The 26,560-nt window shown below is 35.5% G+C and overlaps 1 protein-coding gene across 6 annotated transcripts in view; it reads left to right on the forward strand.

The window, feature by feature from the left end:
• Positions 1-26,560, forward strand: part of Tanc2 (tetratricopeptide repeat, ankyrin repeat and coiled-coil containing 2) — a 280,297-nt gene that overhangs the window by 116,015 nt on the left and 137,722 nt on the right. For all 6 annotated transcript variants that reach the window (XM_042673733.1, XM_042673734.1, XM_042673735.1 and 3 more), the window contains 2 exons: positions 12,437-12,585; positions 17,763-17,949. In XM_042673733.1, the coding sequence (XP_042529667.1) occupies positions 12,437-12,585; positions 17,763-17,949 (336 nt within the window). The remainder of the gene's footprint in view (positions 1-12,436; positions 12,586-17,762; positions 17,950-26,560) is intronic.

Consider the following 26,560-nt stretch of genomic DNA (forward strand, 5'->3'; position numbering starts at 1 on the left):
AGTTACTGTTACTCAAATCAGATTTTTTGTGTGCAGAATATGTAGGGGGATATTTATTAAGCAATGTATCTTGGTAATAATGGAGATGAAATACAAGTCACTGGTGTCAGTTGGTTACCCTTTTTCATTGTTTAATAGAACAATCTATCATAAGAGATAAGTTGGTTCTATTCTCTGTAAGTATTCTACATGTGGTATAACTTTGTTTTGAGCATGTCACTTAGCGTATCTTTGTTTCTAATTTTTTTAATTATCTTTAAGTAGTTATACAAAGGGGTTTCAGTTTAACATGTCAGATTATGAGTACAGTGTGTCTTGATCAATGTCACCCCTTCCATCATTCTGCCCCATCTTTCCCTATACCATTTCCACCCTCACATTACATAGTGAATGTTGAATTTGCTTACTCTTCTTCCGTCTATTCATGAACCCCTTCCTCTCTTGCCCCTCCCTCAAAAAAACATATATTAGCTTCCTAGTATTCATTGTGTTAAATAGTTTGTTAATCGTTCAGAGGAGTTACACCATTGGACTCCTTTCCTAAGTATGTAAAGTACTTCTAAATAATCAGAAACAATATTTAAAATTGTAGGATTATCTTTAGTTAGATATGTCTTATTATATTTTAATTATGGTTTTTCTCTTACTAGTCTTTTGACCTAAAAGATGTCACGTAACCTCTCTTTGCCTTATTTTCTGTCATGACATAACATTTAACATAACATTTCTATAATTTTATAAGTTGTATTTGAATAGATACATGAATATACATTCATAGAAAAAATATCTAGGAGAAAACACCAAAAGTAACATGGATTGTCTAGGAGGAAAAGATGTTTGTGTTTTTGGAAAATGAAAGGAGGATTGGTAAGATATCACTAACGTTAGCAGAACTTATGTCTAGTTGGTTGGCATTGCATGTGGTTTTAATTTTTTTTTGGACCATATATATTAGTGAGTAAAAGCTAAGATTTTGGAATTAGACCTAGGCTTAATGTCTTTCTCTTTTTTAAAAATCTTTTCTTTTTGTATGTGCCTGCATTTTAACCCAGAGCCTTGTGCTTGCTAACAAGAAAAATGCTGCAATACTCAGCTAAACTGCCAATCACTATCAGTTTATTTTCTGACTCCCTTACCTACTAGCAGTGTACTGTAGCACTGTATATCTTAACAGAAAAAATTATTTGTCTGAGTTGGTTGTGGTGCATACCTCTAATCCTAGCACTCAAGAAACCTGAGGTAAGAGGATCCCAAATGTGAGACCAGTCTGGGCTGCATAGTAAATTCAAGGGTAGCCTAGAATATATAATGAGACTCTTGTCTTAGAACAACAAACTTCTTTGTAAAATTATGATAAAAAATGAGTCTTATTTTCCTATTGCATATGATTGCTACTATGATTAAGCAGATAATGTAAATGCCACATGCTTGGCAAAAAAAGAGAAATAATTGGTTATACATACTTAGCTGGTAACCAGTTTCAAATGTTTCTGCTATTAATATTTAGCATCATCACCATTATATTTTCTGCATTTTCTCAAACTCATATTGAAATATTTTAATACATATTTTTATTGTAAAGATATTGTACAGGGGGGTTACAGTTACAGCAAGGTAATGAGTCCATTTCCTATCGAGCATTGTTACACCCTCCTTTATTTTTCCCCTACCATCTCTTTCCTCCCCACCTCCCCAACTTCTCTCCCCCACCCCCCAAAAGTTGTAAAGTTTGTTTTCAACATAGTGTCTTGTACATCTTGTTGTTACAATGGATCATTCTGTATACTTATTTCAGCATTTTGTTATTTCCCTTCCCCTCCCCAAGTTAGAAAAATGTATATATAAGATGCAGGACACCTGAATCAAATACAGTGACAACAGGGGTTATACCATGGGGGAAGAACATACAAAGAAACAAACAGACAAAAAAATCACGCAGGGGCTGGGAAGGTGGCGCAGTGGTAGAGCACTTGCCTTGCATGCATGAGGCCCTGGGTTCGATTCCTCAGCACCACATAAGCAAAATGAAAAAAGCCGGAAGTGGTGCTGTGGCTCAAGTGGTAGAGCCGCTAGCTTTGAGCTGAAGAGCTGAAGGACAGCGCCCAGGCCCAGAGTTCAGGCCCCACGACCGGACCCAAAAAATAAAAATAAATAAAAAATAAATCACGCAGTACATTTTAAGTACATTAACAAGAACAGCAAGAAAGATAAAATCTCTTGTGTCCCTATCTTGGGGTTCATCTCTCTTAGCATCAGCTTATATGGTCATATATACATAGCTTTTGACCTCCTCTGCTTGTCCTAGACATTTACTAGTTATTGCAGATAAGGGAAACCATGGGACTTAGGTTTCTTTGGTCCTGGCTTACTTCACTTAATATAATTTTTTCCAAGCCTTTCCATTTCCTAACAAATGGGGCGGTGTCCTTCTTTCTGATGGAGGCATAGAATTCCAGTGTGTGTGTGTGTGTGTGTGTGTGTGTGTGTGTGTGTGTGTGTGTGTGTGTGTGTGTGTGTGTGTGTGTGTGTGTGTGTGTGTGTGTGTGTGTGTGTGTGTGTGTGTGTGTGTGTGTGTATAAATATATATAAAACACATTTTCTTGTTCCATTCATCTACTGAGGGGCTTCTGGGTTGATTCCATAGCTTAGGTATGGTGAATAATGCTGCAATAAACATAGCTGTGCTAGTAGCTTTAGTATAGCCTTGTTTGTGATTGTTTGGGTAAATGCCCAAAAGTGGGATTGCTGGGTCATAAGGGAGCTCTATGTGAAGTCTTTTGAGGAACCTCCATACTGCTTTCCAAAGTGGTTGAACAAGTTTACATTCCCACCAACAATGCAGTAGGGTTCCCTTTTGGCCACATCCCCTCCAGCATCTGTTGTTATTAGATTTCTTGATTATAGCCATTCTACTGGGGTGAGGTGGAATCTCAATGTTGTTTTGATTTGCTTTTCTTTTATGGCTAGAGAAGTTGAGCATTTCATAATGTTTCTATTGGCCATTCTTATTTCTTCTGAGAAGTTTTTCTTTAACACTTTAGCCCACTTATTAATTGGCGGTTGTTTCTTTGAGGATTTGTTGTTGGGGGGTTTAATTTTTTGATTTCTAAGTATATTTTAAATATGAGACCCTTGTCCATTGTATGGCTAGTGAAGATCTTCTCCCAATCCATGGGCTTTCTATTGATCTTGCTTGCTATGTCCTTTACCATTAAAAAGCTCTAGTTTCATGCAATCCCATTGTCCAATATTGAAATATTTTTTCAGATACCACTAAAGTATTTTTGTTTTTATTTTGGCTTTTTAAGTGCTTATGTTATAAATTTAGTACAAAATTTTAGTGTAGAAATGAACTTGGATATTGATGGCAGGAAGGTACATCAACAATTTTATGGTATTTATAAATATATAAGCAAGGTTAAGGAAAAAAGTACAAACTAGTCCAAGGAACATAGGCCTATATCCACAGAAGGAATTGAGATTAATCATTTTATATGGTTCTTTTTTTTTTTTTTTTTTTTTTGTGGGCCATGGGGCTTGAACTCTGGGCTTGGGCGCTGTCCTTGCACTCTTCAGCTCAAGGTGAGCGCTCTACCCCTTGAGCCACAGCACCACTTCCTGTTTTCTAGTAGTTTATTGGAGATAAGAGTCTCAGAGACTTTCCTGCCCAGGCTGGCTTTGAACCACGATCCTCAGATCTCAGACTCCTGAGTAGCTAGGATTACAGGCATGAGCCACCAGCACCTGGCTATATGGTCCTTTTAAGGCTCTTTAAAACGACAGTGTCTTTCAAAGGTATTTCAATGGTATTTCAGTGGTATTTATTTATTTATTGCCAGTCCTAGGGGTTGAACTCAGGGCTTGGGCACTGCCCCTGAGCTTCTTTTGCTCAAGGCTAGCACTCTACCACTTGAGCCACAACACCATTTCCAGCTTTTTCTGTTTATGTGGTACTGAGGAATCGAACCCAGGGCTTCATGCATGCCAGACAAGCACTCTGCCACTAAGCCACATTCCCAGCCCCTTTGAGTGGTGTTTAAGGTGACAAAAAAAAATATATTTAAATTCAGAAATGGAAAAGAGCTTATAATAGTTATTTTTCACATTTTAAAATTTAGTATATTTTGTTTCATTTGGATTTTTGTCAGCATTGTTTGTACTATAATAGAAGTAAAAAACTACTATATGCAAAAAAAAAAGACTTTATATTAATCTCCTTTCTCTAACACTTGTAGTCAGAAATTTCAGCCAAAAGAAAAATTGGTTTGGAGTTGGATGTGGTAGTGTACTCCTATAGTTCTATCAGTACTCAAGAGTCTGAGGCAGGAGGACCAAAAGTTCAAGACCAGACTAGGCTTCATAGAGAGTTGCAAACTAGCCTAAGCTATGTAAGAAGACCCTGTCTCGAAAAAGAAAAAAAATTGAGAAAGACCCTATCTCAAGAAAACAGATGGTTTCATTTTTCAAGTTTCTAGAAACATTATCAAGGTTATCTTTATCTTAAATAATTCAGCATACTTCTTTTGTTTTGCTACATCAGGGAGTCTTTTTGTCCTGCTTCATATCATCTGTTACATTGTATTTGTTTCCTTTTATGTCCTGAACATAGAAGTATAAAGCAGAATTTTTATTTGAGTTACATAAGTGAACAATTTAATTTAAAGTAGGATCCAAAATCCCAAAATGTTTAAGGATAAATTTAACAAAATTTGAGCAAGACTTGTATACTAAAATTTAAAGTAAAACTGCTAAAACGATGAAGATCCAAGCAGATGTATCATATTGGTAGGTTATAAGATTGGATATTGTTAACATAGCAGTTTTCCCTAAGTTGATGCAATACAATCCCTCCCTCCAAAAAATATCTGTAGACATATACAAGCTAGTTCTGAAGATTAAATAGAAATTCAAATGACTTAGACTTACCAAGGCAGTTTTCACTAGAAAAAAAGTTAGACTTACGTTATTTGTCAAAAAAGGGAAATTTAGGGGGTGGGGGGATGCACATTAACTCTTACTACATACCATGCATAAAACTCCACTTCAGTGTAGACCTGCATGTAAGATTTAGAAGTGAATCTTTGCATCCCTGGTATGGGCTGAGATTTCTTGGATATGAGGTGTTTTTTTTTAAAAAAAAAAAAAGGTAAAAAATTGGACCTTGGTTTTCAAAATAAACTCTGTAGAAAATGGAAAAAAAATCCATAGAATAAGAAAATACAGACATGTTTGTAACTAAAAGTAAAGGACTTTTATAACTAACTAAGAGGACAACCTTATTTTTATTGTACAAAAGATTTCACTAGACATTTACCAAAGATGAAAGAATGGCCAATAAACACATAAAAAAGATACTCAACATCATTAGTCATTCAAGACATGTACATTAAAACCAGAATGAGATGCTGCTATATATTCATCAGTATGATTAAAATAAAAAAAGACTTCTTACTTATATAACTGTAACACCTATATACATCACCTTGGCAATAAAAAAGATAACTAATTTTTTTAAAAAGAAGGAAAAGGCTTACGATTCAGTACAAGTACTAATGAGTTTATACTGGAGATATTGGAATTGTCAGACCGCTTGTGAGAATCTTAACTGAACAGTCACTTTTGAAACTGGCAACTTCTTATAACATTGAAATTTGATGCTATGTAATCAATCCTTTACACAGTTCTGGTATTTGCCAAAGAAAAACTGAATTGTACTTAAAGACTTCTATGTGAAAATAAGGATACAGGATGCCCCCATTGTAACAACAAGATTTACAAGACAATATGCCGAAAATGAACTTTACAACTTTGGGGTGGGGAGGGAGTAGTTGGGGAGGCAGGGAGGAAAGGGATGGAAGGGGAAAAACAAAGGAGGGGGTAACAATGCTCGATAAGAAATGGACTCATTACTTTGCTTATGTAACTAACCCCTCTGTACAGTATGTTTACAATAAAAATATATATTGGGGCTGGGAAGGTGGCTCAGTGGTAGAGTGCTTGCCTTGCATGCTCAAGGCCCTGGGTTCATTCCTCAGCACCACATAAGCAAAAAGAAAAAAGCCAGCAGTGGCGCTGTGGCTCAAGTGGTAGAGCACTAGCCTTGAGCTGAAGAGCTGAAGGACAGCGCCCAGGCCCAGAGTTCAGGCCCCATGACCGGACCCAAAATAAATAAATAAATAAATAAAAATATATATTAAAAAAGAAAAAGTAAAAAAAAAATTAGAAAAGACTTCTATGTGAAAATCTTATCATCTTTATTAGTAGCCAACAATGGGAAATATCTAATGTTCATCAGCACAGGAATAAACTTTAAAATGTGGTATAGCATATAATGAAATATTATTCAGCTTTAAGGAGAACAAACTGCCCATCACCAATGGCCCACTCCTATAATCCTAGCTACTCAGGAAGAATGAGATCTGAGAACTGAGGATTAAGCTTCAAAGCCAGCCCAGCTAAGAAAGCCCATGAGACTCATATCTCCAATTAACCACCAAAAAGCCAGAAATGGAGCCATATCCCAAGTGGTAGAATCCTAGTCTTGAGTAAAAAAAGTGTCCAGGTTGTGAATTCAAATCCCAGGACTGACACAAAAAGAAGAAAGAAAAGGAAGAAAAGAAGATGAGAGGAAAAGAGAACTATTGAAACAACATGGGTGGATTTCCAAAACTATAGGTAGAATAAATGAAGCCAAACAAAAAAGACTACATATTGTTTAATTTTGCTATAAAAAATATGGAAAATGTAAACTAAGTAACATTGTCAGTGGCTAGTAATTAAAAGGATTTACTGAGGAAGGACATAAGAAAACTTCCAAGGGTAATGGAAGTGTACAGTATTTTGGTTTTGACAGTTTTTCAGGTAAGTAGATATCTGGCAAATTCACTAAATTTTATACTTTTGCATATATAATTTACTAAATATAAATTGCATCCCTGAAAAGAGAACATTAGATGAGAATGGAGATAGGATGACATCTAGAATAGGATGGCATCTAGACAGAAGTGAGTGGGTAGGAAATTGACAAGATAATGGAACAGAAAATGTAAGAAAAGCTAACAGGATTTCATAGTAGTCTGCTAGTTAATTTATGATTATATTTGAGTCAAATTAACTAAAAGTAACTTCCAATAATACCAGTTCATAAAAACCACTTCAAAATCTACAGCATTGAAAAGGATCAGTTTTTTTTTTCCTCAGAGGTTTGTAATTAATGGCTGAAATGGCTCTTTTTGATTAGACACCTGTAGTGTTCAAGAATTAATGTATCCATGTGAGGCCCTGGCTGAAAGGTCATTATCCAGAGAAAAACTTCTGTTCATCAATCACTAGAGCAAAATAACACAAGTCCTGATCAGACAGCAGTGGCAGAGTTGATGAAAATAGTGGTGACAGGCCCCAACCCAACAGAAAAGACTGGGCATAGTATTGTGTACCTATCATCTCAGCTACAACAGGAAGTATAAGGAGAACAACTGCAGTCCAGACCAGCCTGGGTAAAAAGTGAGACCCTATGTCAAAAACAAGTAGAGCCAAAAGGCTGGAGGCATGTTTCAGGCCATAGAGTACCGGCTTAGCAAGTAAAAATCTCAAAATTAAAACTAATAACATCTCTCTCTCTCAGTCTCTCTCTCTCAATCTCTCTCTCTCTTTCTCTCTCTCTCTCTCTCTCTCTCTCTCTCTCTCTCTCACACACACACACACACACACAAGAATACAAATCCGGTCATACAGTCACATTTCAAGTCTGTTCATAACATCCCCTGGTTCAAATAAAGTCCTTGTCCCCCAAAAAATTTATTTTGGGAAACTTTAAACATACTAAGAGTACTCCAACATAATCCACTTATCCTCTAGTTTCAACAATTGTTAGTAATTTACCATTTGTTTCACACATTTCTTCCCCCTCACCTTCAGGTATACCTGGGAACTAAGAAATGTAGGGTAGTGTCTCCAAACAAGCTGCTCCGTTTTGATTCTCCATAACTGGTAGGCAGTGATTCTCACCACCCAGAACTGAGTTTTGGAAGGATGTGGAATACCTGCCAAACCTTTTCAGCTCTTACTGTAACAAATTAAAGCACCTGCTTTTAGTACTCACCCACTCTTCAGTGTTATTAGAAAAGGAAACATTTAAGAACTAAGAAATGGAAATATAACCAGATTTGCTTTGGCAATTAGTCCTGTCAGAGAAACCACCTAGGTTTCTATAATGATTAAGTATAGCACAAAGAGGTGCCATATTTATATCAATGAGAAATAGGTAATTTATAGTGAATGTATCATAAAGGAAAATGTAACCACCCAAATGTGAAAAGGTGAAGAGCATGCTGAGAATTAAAAGTATGAAACTACTTATTGTTTGTGTCTAGCCTAGTAGGCATATTGTCTTATTGCTGTCAAATTTTATTCCTTGCCCACTATTGATGGCCATTATTCTCTGTCTCTCTTCTGTTTGGTATATTTGCTCAGAACCATCAAAATGCCTCTTAAATCCTCATACCAATTATTTTACTAATCTTTTTTATTCAGTGAGTGCTTTATTAGAACTATTAAACCAAATATAAAAAAGGAAAAGACAGAATAACTCTTTAGGAGAAAGTGAAATGAAGTTCTGGAATATTTTAGTAAAGGTATGAAATTTGTGATGAGAATTTTTTTTTTTTTGGTCGGTCGTGGGGCTGGAACTCGGCTTCGGCACTGTCCCTGCGCTCTTCAGCTCAAGGCAAGTGCTCTACCCTTTGAGCTACAACACCACTTCCAATTTTCTAGTGGTTTATTGTAGATAAGAGTCTCACGGACTTTCCTGCCTGGGCTGGCTTTAAACTGTGATCCTCAGATCTCAGCCTCCTGAGTAGCTAGGATTACAGGCATGAGCCACCAGCACCCGGCTGTGATGAGAAAATTTTAGAGAAGATAAACTCAATGCACAGCAGGAGGAGGGTTATTCATTAAATTAAAGAAAACAATTTTATCTTGGTATTTGACCAATGAATAAGAAGCTTTCAACCATTCTTAGGAAACATTCTACATAAATCTAAACATTTATAATATAAAAATACATGTACTATTTTACACCACATGTCAAAGAAATCTACTTATGTTGCCTCTTGAAAGGAAAAATAAAGCCTCTGACATAAAGTCAATGGGAATTCTATATAGATTTTCCACAGATGGATCACTGAGTTAATATACATATTCATATACCCTTCATCTGACCCGTGGCTTCAGTAGAAGATAAATGTTATACTGAATAATATAAAAATCTTATTTTCTGGGAATTTGGAATTGTTTAAAAGTGTGATACTGAGTATCCTAAAATAATAAGAATCTTTTGTAGTTGTTATAAAACCATGTGGCATTATTTAACTCCATTAAAAAAGAGTTTTGTAACATTCTTTTTAATTGCTTTTTCATTAGCATGAATTCTTGGTGCAAAAAGATTCCATTGACATACATAAAATGTGCTTTGATTAAATTCAGCCCCTCTGTGTTACTTTCTTAGTTCCCCTCCTTAGTCCTATTCTTTTTAAGAGTTCCTGATGGATTTCATGATGTTATTTTCATATATAATGTACTTCCATAATGTTCATCCTTCCCATTTATTCTCTTTCCCCCAATCCACAACTTCCTCCCCCAAATGGTCCTCCTTTTTTTGTTCAAGACTGGGATTTGAACTCTTGATAGGACACTTTCACTCATTGGCTGACACTCTACCAATTGAGCCATGCCTCTAACCCTTGGGTCTTTTACAATCATGTCATACTGATTTTTTTGGCCTAGATTCTACATTTGTAATTCTGAGCTTGGCTTTTCTCACTTAACATGTGGTGGCCTTCAGTTCTATCCATTTTCCTACAAACAACCTAATTTTATTATTCTTTATGGCTAAATAATACTCTATGGTATATATGTACTACATTTTCTTTAGCCAGAAGTCTATTTGGAAGGTACATAGGCTGGTCCATATCTTAGCTGTTTTGAGTAGCACTGCTATAAACATGAGTGTGCAAGTATTTCTCTTGCTGATTTACATTCTTTGAATAGATGCCCAATAGTATATTAGGAGGATTTTATGGTGCTTCTGTTTAGTTTCTCAAAGAATTTGTCTGGAGTAATTTGCATTTCCATAGTGTCTGTACTAATTTTCATTTCCACCAACAGTGTATGAAGATTTCTTTCTCTCCACACTTCTTCAGATTTATTTGTTCTTTTTCTTGATGATTGCCATTCTGACTGGTGTGAGATGGAATCTCAGCATTTTCATTTACATTTCCTTTAACTAAGTATATCAAATATTTCTTCATGTTTATTGGTCATTTGTACTGCTGAGAACTCTGGTTCTCATTTGCCAATTTATTAATTGAATTACTTATTCTTTTTTGTTTGTTTTGGTGGTACTTGGGTTTGAACTCAGGACTTCATCCTCACTTAGCTTGCTTACTTATTTTACCACTTAAGCCAAACCTCCATTCCAATTTTTTCTGGTTATTTTGGAGTTGGAGTCTCATGCACTTTTCTACCCCAGCTAGCTTCAAACCTCAATAATTTAGATCTAATCCTGTTGAATTACTAAAATGATAGGCATGAGCACCAGGTTGGATTACTTGTTCTTTTGCATAGAGATTTGAGATTAAAAATGGAATTTAAGAAAATTATTATAGTAATTAACTCAAGAAGCATTAATAATAATGGGCCAAGTTAAAAATAATGGGCCAAATCTGTGTGTATGTGTATGTATATATATGTATATGTATACATATGATAATATGATGAACCTTGAAACCATTTTGCTCAGTGAGATAAGAATTACACAAAATGGCAAATATTGTATGATTCCATTTACAGGAGGTCCCTAGAATGGGTACTTATACAGAGGCAGAAAATAGAATGGCAGTCATTAGGAGTTAATAAAAGGAAGAAATGTAAAAGTTATTTTTAATAGGTATAATGTTCTTGTTGGGGCTGATGGAAAATGAATGGTGGCAAAGGTCATACAACATTGTGAATGTATTAACTGAATCCTAACTTAAAATGGCTAAAGGGAAAATTTTGTTATATATATTTTACCACAGGTATGTTGAGGAATGAAACATTTACGTAAATTTCATACTACCTTTGATATTAGTAATTACAAAGGGATAAAGTATGATGATTTTTTTAAATTTTATTTTATTTGTGAGTATGATGATTTTTTTTAAAATATTAATTGGCTTGGCAATTTCTTTTTCTTTTTTTTTTTTTTTTTTGGGTCCGGTCGTGAGGCCTGAACTCTGGGCCTGGGCGCTGTCCCTCAGTGCTTCAGCTCAAGGCTAGCACTCTACCTCTTGAACCACAGCACAACAACTTCCGGCTTTTTTTCTTTTTGCTTATGTGGTGCTGAGGAATCAAACCCAGGGCCTCAGGCATGCAAAGCAAGCACTCTACCACTGAGCCACCTTCCCAGCCCATGATGATTTTTTTAACTGAAAAAAAATCTTACACCATAAAATCCAGTTGACCACGTTAACACAATAGTGCTTTTGTGATATTTCTGCTAAAAAATTACATGTATGTATGTATATATGTGTATATATACATATATGTGTGTATATATGTATATAGTATGTATATATCACCTGGATCAAATCAAGAAGTAAATTCTAAAGAGTGGTGTGCAAGCTTATAATTCTCGAAAGTGTCAAGGTCATGAAAGTCTTAAGACTAAAGAATCATTACAGATTAAAAGAGATGAAGAGAATTAATTACTAAGTGAATTGCACAAGCCTGAATTGCATTCTTTTTCTGTAAAAAGACATTACTGAGCAAACATTCAAACTTAAGTGAGGTCTGTGGAAGAGCTGATAGATACATGAAATGTTACTTTACTCATTTCTTTGCTGATCGTGTGGGTTTTATAAAAGAATATCATTTATAGAAATGCATACTATCTGAGGGCATGGGCATCTGTAACTTTGAAATGGCTAAGAAAAAGTATTCTTTGTACTGTTCTTGAAACATTTTTAGTAAGCTTGAAATTATTTCAAAATACAAATTGACTATGCAAACTGTTAAAAAGAAAAAAAACATGGTAAAAGAACCTGAGTGAAGTGTGACTAGGAACTAGATGTCATTATGACTAGGAACTAGATGTCAACACTAGGACTGTGTTAGGAAAGCAATTACCAAAGAAACAGCAGCTTTTTTCTGATTAATAAGAAACAAAAACATCCTCCCAAGTTCAAGTGTCCCCAATAGATAAATTGAGGATAATCTCAGTATACTGTATATCAAATTATAGTCTTTAAAAGTGGGACTGTCTGCACACATACTGTAATTTAGAATTTTGGGTTCACAATGTGAAAACTGAAGAAATGAGCAAACAGTATAAACCTAGGCAAAGACCAGAACACTGTAGTATGAAAGATTCATGGTTTTCCATGCCTTCTTGTTATAGATGATGCTGAGCAGGAACTTGGCCCCCCTCCATCTGTAGATGAGGCTGCAAACACACTCATGACGCGTCTGGGTTTCCTCCTTGGTGAGAAAGTCACAGAGGTTCAGCCAGGTGACCAGTACGAGATGGAGGTGCAGGATGAAAATCAGGTAAAAGTTGCTTGCTGTCAGCTTTGTGAAAAGCAATGTGAATCAGCTTCTTATACTAGAAGAAAAATTGTGTGTGTGTGTGTGTGTGTGTGTGTGTGTGTGTGTGCGTGTGTGTGTATTCATTCTGAAAGGAACAGTCCTAAGTGTTTAATGCAATTTGAGGCTTGAAGTATAACTTCATTTTCCATAGTCACTATATTTCTTCAGTTTATTACTGTCTTTTTACATATTGTTTGATTTCAAATCCAAAAAGAATAAATAAATAAATATGCAAGCAAGTAAGCAAACCAGCCAGCCAACAAAATTGACATATGAGTATTTTACTGTTTTCACGTACACATAGATTATTGACTAAACTGGTAAAATGTGGAGCAGAAATTCTTCACAAATTTTAAAATATACCAATTACTTTGATGACAGTAGAGTTATAAAATGGTTACTTAGAAATGTAAAGTTAAAAGAAAACTTTTAAGATCCTCAAATAATGGAACACTAATGACTTAGGAAGTTGACATACAGAGGTTCACAGCTTGAGGCCAGTCTGGGCAGAAAAGTCCATAATACTTCTTTCAAATAACCAGCAAATAGCAGAGCTAGAGGCATGGGTCAAGTGATAGCTGAGTATGAAGTCCTGAATTCAAACCTCAAATACTGCAAAAGAAAAAAAAAATGGCCAAATGTAACTAGACACCAATGCCTCATACTTAAAAATACTATCTACTTGGGAAGCTGAGATTGAGAAGGCCAGCCCAGACCAAAAAAAGTTTGCAGTAGCCCTTCTCAACTGAGATCTGAGCACAGTGGTCCACACCTTTCATTCTAGCTAGTATGAGAAGCCTAAAATAGATGTATTATAGCTAGGCAGTAGAATGCCTGCCTACCAAGCACAAAGGCCATGAGTTCAAACCCCAGTACCACCAGAAAAAAAATAATTCTCACATATTTAATAGTAACTAATATACTCCTAAACATCATGAAATCACAGAAATTATCCAATATTTTAAAGTACAATAAAGAAAAATAAATGCAACCAAACGTATAGAATATAAAGATTTACCTAAAAAATTTTAAATACATGTTAGAAAAGTAGAAAACATGAAAAAGTGAATGGTCTAAAAAGTTTTAAAACATCAGTGATTAAAATTCCATTTAATAGTTTTCTTTTTTGGGCTGTTTTCTATCTTTTAAAGATAGCAAAGAAATTGCTAAGAATCTGATTCATTTATGTAATCTCAATTATTAACATAAATGTCTTGTAAGCATTTCATTCAGAAAAATGACAAAATTAATTTCAAACTGCACAATACATAAACATTTGTGAAAATTCTATGTCATATATTAGTTATGTCATAATAAATTCTACAGGGATAATTTCAGTGCACATACCTGCCTTTAGATCTCTTATTTTTATTCTTAGGTCATTGGTTTTACTGAGTGCACTTGGGAAGTTTTTATAAAATTTATATACTTAAAATTCAGACACTTAGCTTTCGAGACTACGGATCCGGGAAGGGCCCTCCCCGTCGAGGACGCCAGTGTGCGCTCTGCGTTGCATTTTCAACCCCTCCCTGCCTCCGAGCATCAATAAAGTGGCTTGACCCCCCCCCCCAAAAAATTCAGATACTTACTGATTCTGCTCAATCCTTAGTTCTATAAATGCTATCTTAATTCCTGAATTATCTCTAGTCCCACCGTTTCCTCCTTTTCTTTGCCTTTTGCACTGCCTTTTCTCACAAATCTAGAGATGTTTGTGTGAAACTGCCTATTTAGTACTTTCAAACTACATATTTAAAATATATAAAATTTAATATTTTAACTTAAAATATTAAAAGCATTTTTTTCATTTCCCCACCAGTGCCTGCTCATTCTGCAACTTCTCAGTTAAGCAAATGGTATCACTTACTTGCTTAGAAAAGAAGTATTGGAGCCATTCTTAGTTTCTCTCATATCCCACCTTTACTCTTCTAGAAAATTGTGGATTTTGTCTTCAAAATATATACTAAGTCTGATTCCTCCTTACTACTTTTCCGCTTCACCTGAGTCTAAGTCAGTCATCTTTTCCCTCAGCAACTGTAATTTTGATAAGCATGTTAAACTAGAACAGCTGGGATTTTTGTTCACTTCAGTGCTTAATCCTCTGAACCTAGAACAATGTCAGCCATTAATAGGTACTCAGTAAATAGACCTCAACTGCAGTTAAAAAAAAAAAGTCAATGCATCTTACAAAATTAGGAAAAATTAGGGAAGGAGGATTGGGAGAAAGGGGTAAGCATGCTCAAAGGGGTAACATTGACTAAGATGAATCATATTCATAAACTGCTTCATTGAATGTCAACTCCTTTATACCACTACTTAAAGATAATTTTTAAAAAGTGTCTTCCTAATCATTCTCTACTTCTACTTTTATCCTCATACATTATATTCACACAGTTGCCAGAGTGATCCTTAACAAGTGTGATTCTATCACTTCTCTGCTTTTAATCTACCATTGAATTTCCGTCACATTAATAAAATTTAAAGTCTACTACAACCAAGAAAGGCACTATCTGATCTCCTCCCTTGATAGCTTTCCTACATTATTTTCTCCCCTTTCACATTCACCAGTCAACTGTTCTCCACCCATTCTGGCATCCTATTACTCCTTGAACATAAAACATGCTTATTCTTACTGGTATGCTCTTCATGCATAAGTCTCTACCTCACTTCACTCAGAATTCTACTTCATATTTCTGTCTCAGAGAGATCTTCCTTAATGACTCTATCTAATACCACTTACTCATCCTGATGTCTCTTTGCTTTATTTTCTTCAGAGTTCTTATCAGTGGATAGCATGTTACAGATTTAGTTGTGGGATTTTTCTTGGTATCTTACAGTAAAAGAATCTTCCCATTGGCAGTCCTGATCAATTTTTTAAAAAAATCAATTTACATTGTATACATGTCAATATGCTATACTTTATGGATAAAAAAATGAAAGTGACATATTGAAGGTTATATAAATACTGGGGTAAATAAAACATCTATTTTTTATGTTTTGACATTCATATCTAATCAATATATGACTAATACTGACCAAGTAACATGATATAAATCTTATATATTATTGCCTGAGTATTACCAAAGACTCCTTTTTTATACAAAATAACATTTCCTGAACTGATCAAATTTGTGCTTCTCATTTTTGAGGTTCCTCATGTTATAGTGATTTTTGAAAAAAAGACACAACTCTATGGAATATGCCTTGCTTATAGATATTCTGAGTAAAATAATCTTATATAAATAAGTAGAATCACTAACAAACCACAGCATAACAGAAAAGCCATTGAACCAGCATGTAGAGAACATATATCCTAGTTTCAGATCTAGTACCTACCTTTTTTGTTGGGGGGGGGGGGGGCGGAGGGAGGGTGGTCGCAGAGATTGAGCTCTGGGCTTGGGCGCTGTTCCTGTGCTCTTCAACTCAAGGTGAGCGCTGTACCACTTGAGCTACAGTGCCACTTCTGGTTTTCTAGTGGTTTATTGGAGATAAGAGTTCCTGCCTGGGCTTTGAACCACTATCCTCAGATCTCAGCCTCCTGAGTAGCTAGGATTACAGGTGTGAGCCACCGGCACCCGCAGCACCCTACCATTTTTAAACTAAGGGATGTCACTTAATCTCTGAGCTTGGGATGTTTTTTATAGGTAATAAGAACTGACCGTTATTAAATGCTTCAGGTATACCAATCACTGCACTAATTGCATTACTTGTAGTGTTTTGTTTAAATTTCATTACAATTCAGTGTAATGGTGTTGACTCATATTTCAATATTCAAATAAGAAAATGTATAATCACATTGTTAGAAAGAATATACAGATATTCTTATTTTACATTTTGTGTTCTTAACAGCTACACCGTAATATTCTAGTATAACAAGAAATAACACATTACAGGATTGTTTCAAGGGTCAAGTTAAATTTTTAATGTTAAAATGCTCCACAAGCTGTAAAATATCTTAAAAAGTATAAAGTAACATGTAATAAAGTTAGCATATAAATGTATGTATGACTATATGAATTATGTGGCTATTTCATTGCTTTCATATTTTTGATGTTTCATTTTCACATTTCTTAGAAGAAAATGCTATTATGCCTTTCATACCAGATTAATAAGTAGTAGAAATAGTAGAAATATGTTTTAAGTAGAAATATGTTTTTAAGCTTTCTGTAGATGTAAAATATTAACAATAAATCAAAATGGTAGTTGTTTAATACTGTCAACAGAAGGTGGTTAAATTGAACACTAGAATTTCTATTCTTAGGAAATTATTAAGAACTAAGAGGCCATGTTCATTTGATGACTTCTGAGCTAAAGAGCATATTAATAGATGACTGCTATATTTAGGAAAAATCTTATAATCGTAATATCCTGCAAATAGTACTGTGATGACTGAATCTAGGACAGCAAACTGGTATATATAATTTTTCCACAAAAGACCAAATTTTGAAAGTGATATTCAAGTTCCAAATTTACTTTCTTCTCTCAACAGTTTCTAAGACGTTAGGATGGACCTTATAAATCTTATCGTAAGTTTTATCTTTTGCATTAATAACCTACAAAGAAGATAGTTTGCAGTGAAGGAATCACTCATGATATAGGTCAATCTTAGTGTGTAGTTATTTTCTACAAAGAAATTTCATTTTGTATTAAGCTAACATTGAGAGTTAACATTTACTTTGAGAATAAATAATTTCTCTCTGCATTTATTTATTGTCTCTAGACAGCTGTCTATGTATCAAAATTTTTATTTTATTTTTGTTTATTCTTGGCTATGAGCTATTATTTCTTTTTTCTATCTAGTAAATGTCTATTCTGTAATCTAAATTATTAACAAAGGAAAGTTCTATGCCTTCTGGGGACTTTTGAGTTGAACTAGAAACGTGTTGAATAAGAAATTCCTATTTTCTGTTAGCAAAAGTACTTGGAACAATTGTTACCTAAGCAGAAAAACTGGCCACAAGTATCTACTGATGTTACTTTTATCAACTTTTACCTTAATTGTAGACTCTCTTATCTTGGAAAACAAAAACAAAGCCTAATAGTGGTAAAAAATTGTATGTGTAGATTGTTTATTCATAAAGATATTATTTTGCTATGATACCTAATGTACTTATCCTACTTTGTGTTGTTTAATCTTTCAGACTTCAGCAATTACCCAGAGAATAAGTCCCTGCTCCACCCTGACTAGCAGCACTGCCTCTCCACCAGCGAGTAGCCCCTGTTCTACCCTCCCACCAGTCAGTTCAAATGCAACTGCCAAGGACTGTAGTTATGGGGCTGTTACCAGTCCAACTTCCACCCTTGAAAGCAGAGACAGTGGAATCATTGGTAAGTTGGCTTTTATATTAACCATTTTGTATTCTTTTTTGTCCTTTTAAAAATAATTATACATGACCAGATACAGTCACTCAGTAATCTCAGCTAATCAGGAGACAGAAACTGGGAAGATTCTGGTTTAGAGACAGCTCAAGCAAAAATTACCCACACCTTTTCTCAACTAATAATCTGGGTGCATTGCCCTGTCATCTTAGCTGTAGAGGAATTGGAAATAGGAGAATATTGGTATAAGTCAGCCCAGACAAAAATGTGAGAATTTACTTAAAAAATAACTGAAGGGGCTGGGAAGGTGGCTCAGTGGTAGAGCGCTTGCCTTGCATGCCTGAGGCCCTGGGTTCGATTCCCCAGCACCACATAAGCAAAAAGAAAAAAGCTGGAAGTGGCACTGTGGCTCAAGTGGTAGAGCGCTAGCCTTGAGCTGAAGAGCTGAGGGACAGTGCCCAGGCCCAGAGTTCAGGCCCCACGACTGGACCCAAAAATAAAAATAAAAAAATAACTGAAGCCAAAGGGCTGAAAACATGGTTCTGATGGGTAGAGCACCGCCTAGCAAGCTCAAGGCCTTGAGTTCAGACTCCAGTATTGCCAAAAAGTAATTACACACATTTACTTTCAAAAATCTTTTACATATGTATGAATAAATATATAAATATGGCTTGTCTTTGTCTTTTTAATGATGCTGGAGAGAGAAATAAAGGTCAATAAAATGAAAGCAGTCCCTCTGCAGACTTATCAGGAATTAGAAGGGGATAATAGAAAACATTCTGTAGGGTTGGTTATTTCTGTCAATACCCATATGTCATCTCTCTACCAACACTGTCTAGTAAAAGTTTATTCTATACTGGTATAGTAGAGAGCTCTGTGAACACAGAAGACATTAAGATTAAATGGTAGAAAGCTTGCCTAGAAATCTTGTGGTCCTGGGTTCAATCCCCAATACTGCATTTTTTAAATGCTAATTAGCCTCAACTTGAATTGTTCTGGGGTCTGTTTGTTCAAAGCATCTATTAATTCCTTGTTTTTACTATAAACAAGGTAGCCTATCTTTGCCCTCTACAACAATGTTGTTTCTTTGCTTATGATTCAAGAACCTTCAACAGTGTATTCTTATGACAGGCTTGGGCATGAAGAACTTGAAACTTGAATCTAAGCAGAGATATATGCCTTTTTTTCTTGTGAACTTTGTAATATATTCTTTAAAAAGAAATTCCTACTCATCTACATGATTGTAGGAATATATCTAAATTATCTTCAACTCAATTATTAGCAGTTTGTAGCAGATACAAAAACACTCTGATAAAGGCACAGTTAATTAGAAATTATGTATCTTTACTTGACTAGAGGTAAATACTTTATAAGAGTCAGATGTGAACTAACATTTCTTGCAATTTTTTGACTAAGTATCAGATGTTAAGAACCATGGCTATCATGTATCAAGGAACTGTGATTATTTCTTGACACTGTCTGCTTTAATTCCTGTTCACAGTATCAGGAATGGAGATAATATGAGTAGGTGAGAGGTACTGGTGTGAGAAGCCAAATTAGAAGTTTTCTTCATAAATGAGAAGAGTCGGGGCAACAAAGGAAACAGTATACCTCAAAGAGAGAGAGAAAAAGCATTGTGAATCAAGAAAAATGGATCTGAACAGCTAAGAAAGAACAGGAAATAGAAAGATGATGGAGACTAAAATAGTAAACCATCCACAACTCCAACCCCACCAGTGGTGGGAGGGAGGAGGGGATTGAGGTAAACCCAAAGCAGCATCCACAAGGTAAATCAGACCAATCCTTGTGACAAAGAACTGGCAGTTCTAGCTGCAGGGCTATAGTTTTTACAAGCCTGAAGTCTACTGTAGAAATTTGGCCTGATGACATGGTAGATAGACATAATGGAATTTTACACATCTGTTGGAAAGAATGAGACTGCATTATTTGAAAAGAAATATAAGTACCTGGAAAAAATCATGTTAAGTGAAGTCAGGCCCAGAGAGACAAAGGATGCATATTTCCTCTCATATGTGGAAGCCACAGTTGATTTGTAAGTATATAAGTAAATACTCAGTGTGGTATGCAAATGTACATAAGTGTACTGAAATATGGTAGATTCAGGGAAGAATTCCAATGTAATTCCTTAGAAAGGCTAACTCATAATCCAACAGAATAAATACCAGGAAACTGGTACTCAAAAGGAGGCAGTACAGTCAAGGGAAGGGATAGATGAATGAAGAAAGGAAGTGGGAAAAAATGCAGTCATAAAATTCAATATGTAGCCTACAAAATGAAGAAAATTGAGGTGGGGTGGGAAGAATGGGGGAGAATGTTGAAAATGATGACATTGACATTGTATTCATAAACTTCTTTGTTGAATGGCAACCCCTTTGTATAACTACTTAAAGATACTAAAAAATATATTTTAGCTGAATGCCAGAGGCTCACACCTGTTATTACTGCTAGCTACTCTGGAGGCTGAGGTTTGAGATTGCAATTCAAAGCCAATCCAGGCAGGAAAAGTCTGTGAGATTCTTATCTCCAATTAATCACAAAAAGCCAGAAGTGGAGCTGTGACTCAAGTGGTAGAGCGCTAGGCTTGAGTTAAAGAGCTCAGTTAAAGTCCCAGTGAGTTAAAGTGCCAGTACCAGCACCAATATCATCATCATCATCATCATAATACACATAAATGATAAAGTTCTTGAGGCAAGTAAGATAAAAAATGAGGAATTAGTACAACAATAATGCTAAATGTAAATAATGCTAAATATCTTAACTAAAAGATATAGTTGGCTGGATGGCTTACAAAGCAAGACCCAACTGTTGTCTGAAAGAAAGTCATCTCAGAGGCATGATAGACTGAGAGCATTAAAAGATGGAAAGTGATACTCCAAGCATCCAGAATCCAAAAACAAGCAAGAACAACTAGACTCATATCTGATAAAACTGACTTCATTCCAAAATTAGAGGGATAAGAATCAATTGAAAAGATATAATAATTATAATTATATATTTATATTTTACCAAATTTTGTAAAGGGACAAATAAGTCCACATAAAGTAAGAGTGAATGACCTCAATACTGCAGTCTAATTGACTAAGAGTGGACAAAGAAATTTCAAAATAGGACTGGGAAGATGGCTCCATGGTAGAGCACTTGCCTTGCATGCCTGAGGCCCTGGGTTCCATTCCTCAGCACCACATAAGCAAAATGAAAAAAGCCGGAAGTGGCGCTGTGGCTCAAGTGGTAGAGCGGGCTAGCCTTGAGCTGAAGAGCTGAGGGACAGCACCCAGGCCCAGAGTTCAGGCTCAATGACCGGACCCAAAAAAAACAAAAAAAGAAGAAATTTCAGAATAACTTGCACTACAGATAATAAGACTTAACAGAGCTCTACAGAGCGTTCTATCAAACAGGTCCAGAATAGACACTGTTCTCAGTAGCCCATGGAACTTTCTCCAAATTAGAACACATTTTAGGCCATAAAGCAGATCCTGCCAAATAGAAACAGTTGAAGTCATTGCCTGTATCTAATAGATCATGAAGGAATAAAACTAGACATCAATATCAAGAGAAGGTATAGGATCTGTACAAACTCACAAAGATTAAACAGTGTATTTTTTTTTTTTTTATTGTAAAGCTACTATACAGAGGGTCACAGTTACATGAGTGAGGTTATGAGTACACTTCCTCTTGAACATTGTTACCCCCTCCATTGTTTTCCCCCTACCATCCCCTCCCTCCCTCCCTTCCCCGAGGTTCTTTTTTTTTTTTTTTTTTTTGATTGTGATTAAATGATTACATAATTTCAAAGTCACAAGTTCATTCTAACTTCCCTGGAGCAAATTGTCTACCACAGTCTGTAATATATAACAGTGTTCACATGTTATATACCATATTTGTGATCAGCAGCATGAGGATATTTAGTAGTGGTTCAACCAGATGAGCGGGAGTTCTTTGTTTCTTAAGTCCTGTTAGTTTTGTCGTATCACTAACCTTTTGGATTTAGCATCCACTTATGAGGGAGACCATGTACCGTTTGTCTCTTCGTTCTTGGCTTACCTCGCTCAACATGATTCCTTCTAGCTCCATCCATTTCCCTGCAAATGCCATTATTTTGTCATTTCTAATGGCTGCATAATATTCCATTGTGTATAGATACCACAATTTTTGGATCCATTCATCTGTGGTGGGGCACCTAGGTTGTTTCCATATCCTAGCTATTGCGAACAGTGCTGCAATAAACATGGAGTAAACAGTGTATTTTTGAATGATCATTGTGTCCTTAACAAAATTGAGAGTAGGAAGTCTTAAAAATACCTAGAATAAAATTTAAATGAAAACATCATTTTATGAGAATATTTGGAATATGGAAAAGACAGTTCTAAAGAAAGGTTATAAAGTATATATGAGGGTGGCTAGACACATAACTATGATCACAGTTCTTAGAAGAGTGAAGCAGGGAGGACAGTTAGGTCAAGTCCAGCCTTGGCTGTATAACATTTGAGGCCAGCTTGAGCTATGTAGCAAAACCCTGTCTTAAAAAAAAAAAAAGTCAGTGATCTCAACTAAATAGCCTAATAATGAATCTCAATGTCTTGGAAAAACAAGAGCAAGCCACACATAAAATTAGTAGAATGAAAGGAAAACTAGAGATCAGAGGTGAAATTAATTAAATAAAACTCACAAGAGCAGCACAAAGTATCAGTGAAACAGTGTTGATTTGATAAGATAAACAAGACTGACAAGCCCTTAGCAAAACTAGCCAAAAGAAAGAGAAAGAAAATCCAAGCTGATAAAATTAGAGGTGAAAAGGAAAATATTAGACCAGAATGCACCAAAATCCAGAGGATAGAATATCAATAAATTTAAAAAAATTTAAACTGGGACCAAGTGGGTTTATTGCTCAGTTCTACCACATCTTCAAGGAAGAAAATCATGTTGCTCAAACAACCCTATAAAATCAAAAGGGAAAGAAACCTTTCCATACCCATTCTTTGACAATCTAGTGTTGCCTTGATACCGTATCAAGTTGGTTTGACACTTGGTAAGTTGGCTTTCTATATACCAGTCGTGACATGCTGAGAAATAAAATCAGGGAAACAATCATAATATTCATAATCATAATATTCATAATAGTGCAGGGGGAAATTCTAAATATAAATGCAACCAAGGCAGTGAAACACTTATGAAAATTAACAATGAAGAAGAAACTTCAAGTCACTAGAAGATGAAAGACCTCCAGTGTTCATGGATTGGCAGAATTAATATTGTTAAAATGACAACATTGCTGAAAATGGTGTTTAGATACAGAGAAATCCTATCAAAATTCCAGTGACATATCACAAAACTAGGATAAATCATCCCTAAATTTATATGGAAGCACAAGAGAAATATGTGTGTGTGTGTGTGTGTGTGTGTGTGTGTGTGTGTGTGTTCCTTTGGGGGAGGAGAGAGGGAGTTGTTTGTTTTCACTTTGGTTTGGTTTTCTTGGCAGTACAGAGGTTTAAACTCAGGGCCTCATATTTACTAGGCGACCCTCTGCCATTGAGCCAGACCTTTGTTGTACTGATTATTTTTTTTTAACTTTTTTTTTTTTTGTCCGGTTGAGGGGCCTGAACTCTGGGCCTGGGCGCTGTCCCTCAGCTCTTAAGCTCAAGGCTAGCGCTCTACCACTTGAGCCATAGTGCCACTTCCGGCTTTTTTCTTTTTGCTTATGTGGTGCTGAGGAATCGAACTCAGGGCCTCAGGCATGCAAGGCAAGCGCTCTACCACTGAGCCACCTTCCCAGCCCCTGTACTGATTATTTTGAAATAGAGTCTTACTTTTTTCTCCTGGGCTCATACTTGGACTAGTCTACTTGTTTTATGCTACTTCCAGTTACAACTAGAATGTCAGGTGTGAGCCACCACACCTACCTTCTTTCTTTGAGATGAAGTTTCTCAAACATTTTTGCTTGGGCTGCCTGAAACTTTGATCCTCTTCACCTCTTTCTCCCAAGTGGAGAGTTTTACAGATAGGAATCACCAAATGCCTGTGAGTTGTTTTGTTTTTCTTTTGTTTTTCTATTTGTTTTTGGTGTTATTGAGGTTTGAACTTAGAGCTTCATACTTGCTAAGCAGATATTCTACCACTGGGCCACAACACCAACCTGTTTTTTGTGTGTGCTGGTTATTTTTGAGGCAAAGTCTTGTCTCATGCCTGGACAAGCACCTGAACTGCAATCCTCTTATTTTTCGTTTCATTCGTGGGCCCACTTTCTTCCATTGAGATAGAATCTCTCCAGCTTTTCCACTCATGCTATACTAGAACTCCAGTCTTCCTCATCCTTATTCTCTATATAGCTAGGTTTATAGGTATGGGCTACCAGAACCTACCTAATTTGTGTTTGAGATAGCATCTTGTATTTTTTTTTCCCAAGCTGGCCTCAAACTATAATCCTCCTACCTCTACCTCCCAAGTAGTTAGAATTACAAAATTCTTTCTAAACTCAGTACTCCTTTTTTATTTTTAGTTTTAACTGTGGTCATTTTGGTGTTGAGATATATATATAGGTATAGATGTATATATATATATATGTGTGTGTGTGTGTGTGTGTGTGTGTGTGTGTGTGTATATATATATATATATATATATATATAGCAAAGTTATTAACTGGAAGGTGACTCAGTTTTTGTTTCTGACTTTCGTTTCTCTTAAAATTATATTCTCTTCTAGAAGAATATAGTCTTGTATTTTTTCCTTTTAATGAAATGTTAGGACCTTTCATTTTGATTTCATTGAGAAATTTGATCTTATATATCCTTGTATAACTTAGCACCTATGCAGATTAAATATCTATAACCATGTCCATTGTTCAGTGATTATGTTTTCCTGGCATTTTACTTCTTGAAATGCCAGGAAAACATAATTGAGACTCTTTGTTTTCTTAGTAATGTAAATTCTAGCAGATACTTATGTGTTGTTTGATCTAAATGCCCCTCTAGTCATTAACTGAACACTAGAGCATTTAAATTCATTTTTTTCATGCTTTTCCCACTTGTTTTCAGAAATGTGAAGTATTGGTTACCTAATTATTGTACTATTGACTATATCACCTTTCCCACCTATATAGCACTAAGTAAATTTCTGGCAGCCATAAGGTTTTATTTTTATTGTCTTGCATGTTTATTAAAGTAGTCTGGACACTTTATTCATTAAAATTATTAAGAAAGGCTTGAGGTATATGCTCAAGAGGTTCAGAGCATTTGCCTTGCAGGTGCCAGAGACCCTGAGTTCAAAACCCAGTAACACATAAAAAAAAAAAATTAAGGAGACCAAACAGCATTTTTCCTGTATAATTGACCTTAATACTATCATAAATAGGAAACATTGAGCACAGATGATGGCTCATGTACCACTATTAATCCTTACAGTAATCCTATAAGAAGGTAATCTCAAGTTTTCACAAGATCAGATAATTGAAAGGATATATAACATTCAATCAAAAACACACCAAGAAATCCCTTTCAGTAAAGATACAGTAGAGCTAGAGAAAGTGCAGGCAAGCACAGATACCTTAAGACACTTCCAGGTGCAGCTCTCCAGGATCCTTTCTTAATCACAGAGTTATGTGCTCTGTCTTCAGACTTGTGCAAAGAAACTTTCCCAAAAAGTTTCCACTGAGGACTTTGATGTCCCTCTGGCCATATAGCCAAGCCAGACTGTCTTAAGTCATTTAGGTATAACTTGTCAATAAACAACTAATCCTGTATGCTCCTAGGGGTGTTTTAAACTTTGAGCATCAAATTGTAAATCTATCCTGGTCAAAAATCAACATCAGACTTTCAGCCATCCCTAGAGATGAGCATAGAATTAGCCCAGTTTAGCTGTAAAATAACTCCATGTTGTTTACTATAATAAAGATCATATTTATTCTTCTATTTATAAAACAAACTCAAAAATAATTGTTCCCAGGTCATGAGATGTTAAAGACAAGGCTAAAATTGAAGCTCAGATAACATATGACTTAAAAATCTCTGGTCCTAATTATTGCAATTGCTTTCATAGTTTTAAAAATAATGCTCCCAGGAGAATGACCTAAGACTTTTATCTGGCATAAAATTTTAATCATCATCGATAAAGGGTAGAATAAGAAATCAGGGTGTTCTAGTTTTGCAGAAAACAGACTAATTTTAAAATGTTCAAAAGATTTGAGTAGACATTTTATATAATTGGACAGTGAATAAACCTATGAAAAAAATACTTGCTATCATTTATCATTAAGGGAGCACACATTAAGATCACAATTAAGCACTACTGCATAACCACTAGAATGGCTTTTTTTGCTTGGTCATGGGTCTTGAATTTAGGGTTTGAGTGCTGTCCCTGAGCTCCTTTTGCTCAAAGCTAGGGCTCTACCACTTTGAGCCATAGCACCACTTCAGTTTTCAGATGGTTAATCAGAGATAAGAGACCCTTTTCTCCAATTAACCACTCTCAAAATCAAGAAGTGGTACTGTGGCTCAGATGGTGGAGCACCTGCCTTGAACACAAAGAGGCTCAGGGACAGTACCCAGGCCCTGAGTTCAAGTCTCCCAGTCAGGAAAAAAAAAAGCTAAAAAGAGAACTATCATATCAT

This window comes from Dipodomys spectabilis, unplaced genomic scaffold (genome assembly GCF_019054845.1).
Source record: "Dipodomys spectabilis isolate Male_0828 unplaced genomic scaffold, ASM1905484v1 ptg000018l, whole genome shotgun sequence".
NCBI classification, from domain to species: Eukaryota; Metazoa; Chordata; class Mammalia; order Rodentia; family Heteromyidae; genus Dipodomys; species Dipodomys spectabilis.